Source organism: Perognathus longimembris, chromosome 28 (assembly GCF_023159225.1).
Source record: "Perognathus longimembris pacificus isolate PPM17 chromosome 28, ASM2315922v1, whole genome shotgun sequence".
NCBI lineage: Eukaryota > Metazoa > Chordata > Mammalia > Rodentia > Heteromyidae > Perognathus > Perognathus longimembris.
In genome coordinates, this window is record NC_063188.1 from 30,173,216 (window position 1) to 30,175,308 (window position 2,093).

Below are 2,093 nucleotides of genomic sequence, written 5' to 3' on the forward strand. Positions count from 1 at the left end.
TTAGATGACAACAGATTATACAGCTGTATGGAAGTGTGGACAAGCTGTGGTTCCAAGAATATTGGTTTGTGTTGAAGATAGTCACAAGTCAACAGTTAAGAAATCAGTGTCCAGAAGGATATCATTGGAGGGATATGATAATGTAACTAGTATTTCAGGCTAATAGCCTAAACAATAAGATATTAGTATTCATGAGTATGAATATAAAAAGTTTGGGCTCAGTCATAGGCACACTCATTCCAGATCTTATCTATCATTTGGAATGGATATCTCAATACACTTCCAAGGTTATTTTTATTGGCTCAGACTGGGCAGTTTTATCTGTAGACTTTCAGTGCCTGTGGAGAAATAGGTCTTTACCTAGAAGACCCGCTGTGTTATTTTCATCATTGTTAATTCCAGTTTGGTGAAGAGTCAGCTTAGAAGGAATAAGACCTAGTTGCTCAAACTTGTGGAAGTATGAAGAGTTCATTGGTGTTTGTAAAGTTGTGTCATAGTTCTACTTGTGGTTTGATGTTATTACAGAGTATATAAATCAGTAAGGCTGGGGTGAGAGGGAATTACAAAGATTTTCAAAGGATTTCTTTTACTGGTGAGCTGGGTGGTCTGTGTTGGGACTTCGAGAACGTTTGGCAAGGCAATCTTCTGTGAAATGACCAGCCTGGCTACAGTAAAGACACAATAGAGTTTCTTGCTGTCGGGCTCTTTTGGCTGGAGTGAGAGGCAGCTGGCCCCCTCGAAGTTGTGTTTGCTCTTCTTTGAATGGCAGACCTATGGCTCTGGAGGGGGATTTGGGATAGATCAGGGAAGGCAATTCTGAAACCTGTGTCTCTGACTGTAGGAGCTCTGGTTTGTCATTATATTTCTTGTCCAACTGAATGCACTGAGTGATCAGGTCTGGGAGATTGTTCATCATATTTGTGATACTGTTTTCATTTTGGATAGGGCCAGGCAATCCCTCTTGAAGTGGATTATTCTGATTGGTCATATTAAAGTTCATGTTTAGAGCAAAGCTCTGGAAAGTAGCAGCATCCTTTTGAGAGGAGTTGTTCTCTTTGTCAGCATCAGCACTGATCAGGGGATTCATTTCTTGCTGCATGGGTTCATCAAATGACTTCTGGAACTCAAGAACAAAGTTCTCATATTGCTGTAGAAGAGTACTACGGTCAGACCCTGATATGATACCACATCTTTGAATCTGATGAGATGAGAAGTCACAAAAGTGCTTGACCTCGGCATCATCTGTAGGATTAGGACATTTCAGAGGTGTTAAGTAGGTAGTCACCTGAGCCAGAAACCCTGAGAGGTTGGAAGAGTCACTATCAGACTCAGTATGATGTTCCAGTGAGTAGGATGCAGATGTCACTGGGGTAGTCACAGTAGGCATGACTTGGCTCCTCAGAGCAGTATTACCCTCTGCTAGATGCTGCATTTGTGGCTCTACCATCACATTATCTTCCCAAGGAAAGGAAGGCTCTACCTGCAAAGTAGGTGGTGATTCTGTGCACTTCTCCATCAGGACTTCTTGAATCAGGTGTGCTAAATAGAATTACAATACCAGTTTTGAAGACCAATGAGTAAACAGGTTTGCTCTGTGGTCAAAAAGATAGTGTCATGAGCAGGTAGCCAAAGCTGTTAGCTATGAAAAGTCACTAGGGGAATGCTGAAAGCCGAGCTGGAGAACTGCCAAAAAGTGTCATCCACAACTCAAAGTTGCTTCTTCTTCATGGAGAATATCAATTTTCTGCACATTTAGAAGAAACACATTACCTTAGGACATTAGTACTTGGAATTAAAACAATATATCTATATATAATACAGTAGTCATAATAATTTTTCTCCACCCTCTTTTTTCTTCTAATGTTAGTAACAACTGGATCTTATACTAAGCTTTCATTCTAAAATTTCATTTATGTTTATTAGTGCCAATTAATTTTATAATCCAAATTGATCTTAAAGATCACCCATGCTTAAATTGTAATTTCACAGATGAGAAAACAAGAGACTCAGAAAAGCAAAGTTGTTTTCCCAAGATCCCTTAGCTAGTTAATATCAAACCTGGTATGCTCATTAGGGCTGCTACCCAAAATAAT

At 39.7% G+C, this 2,093-nt stretch overlaps 1 protein-coding gene across 1 annotated transcript; it reads right to left on the minus strand.

The window, feature by feature from the left end:
• Positions 1-586: 586 nt before the first annotated feature.
• On the minus strand, positions 587-1,516 carry Rtl4 (retrotransposon Gag like 4). The gene has a single exon (XM_048337000.1). It carries the CDS (start codon positions 1,514-1,516, stop codon positions 587-589), a length of 930 nt encoding a protein of 309 aa, XP_048192957.1.
• Positions 1,517-2,093: the final 577 nt, after the last annotated feature.

What these genes read in the sequence shown, in the direction of transcription:
- Rtl4 (XM_048337000.1), bottom strand. Translation starts at nt 1,516, where the DNA reads ATGGAGAAGTGCACAGAATCACCACCTACTTTGCAGGTAGAGCCTTCC.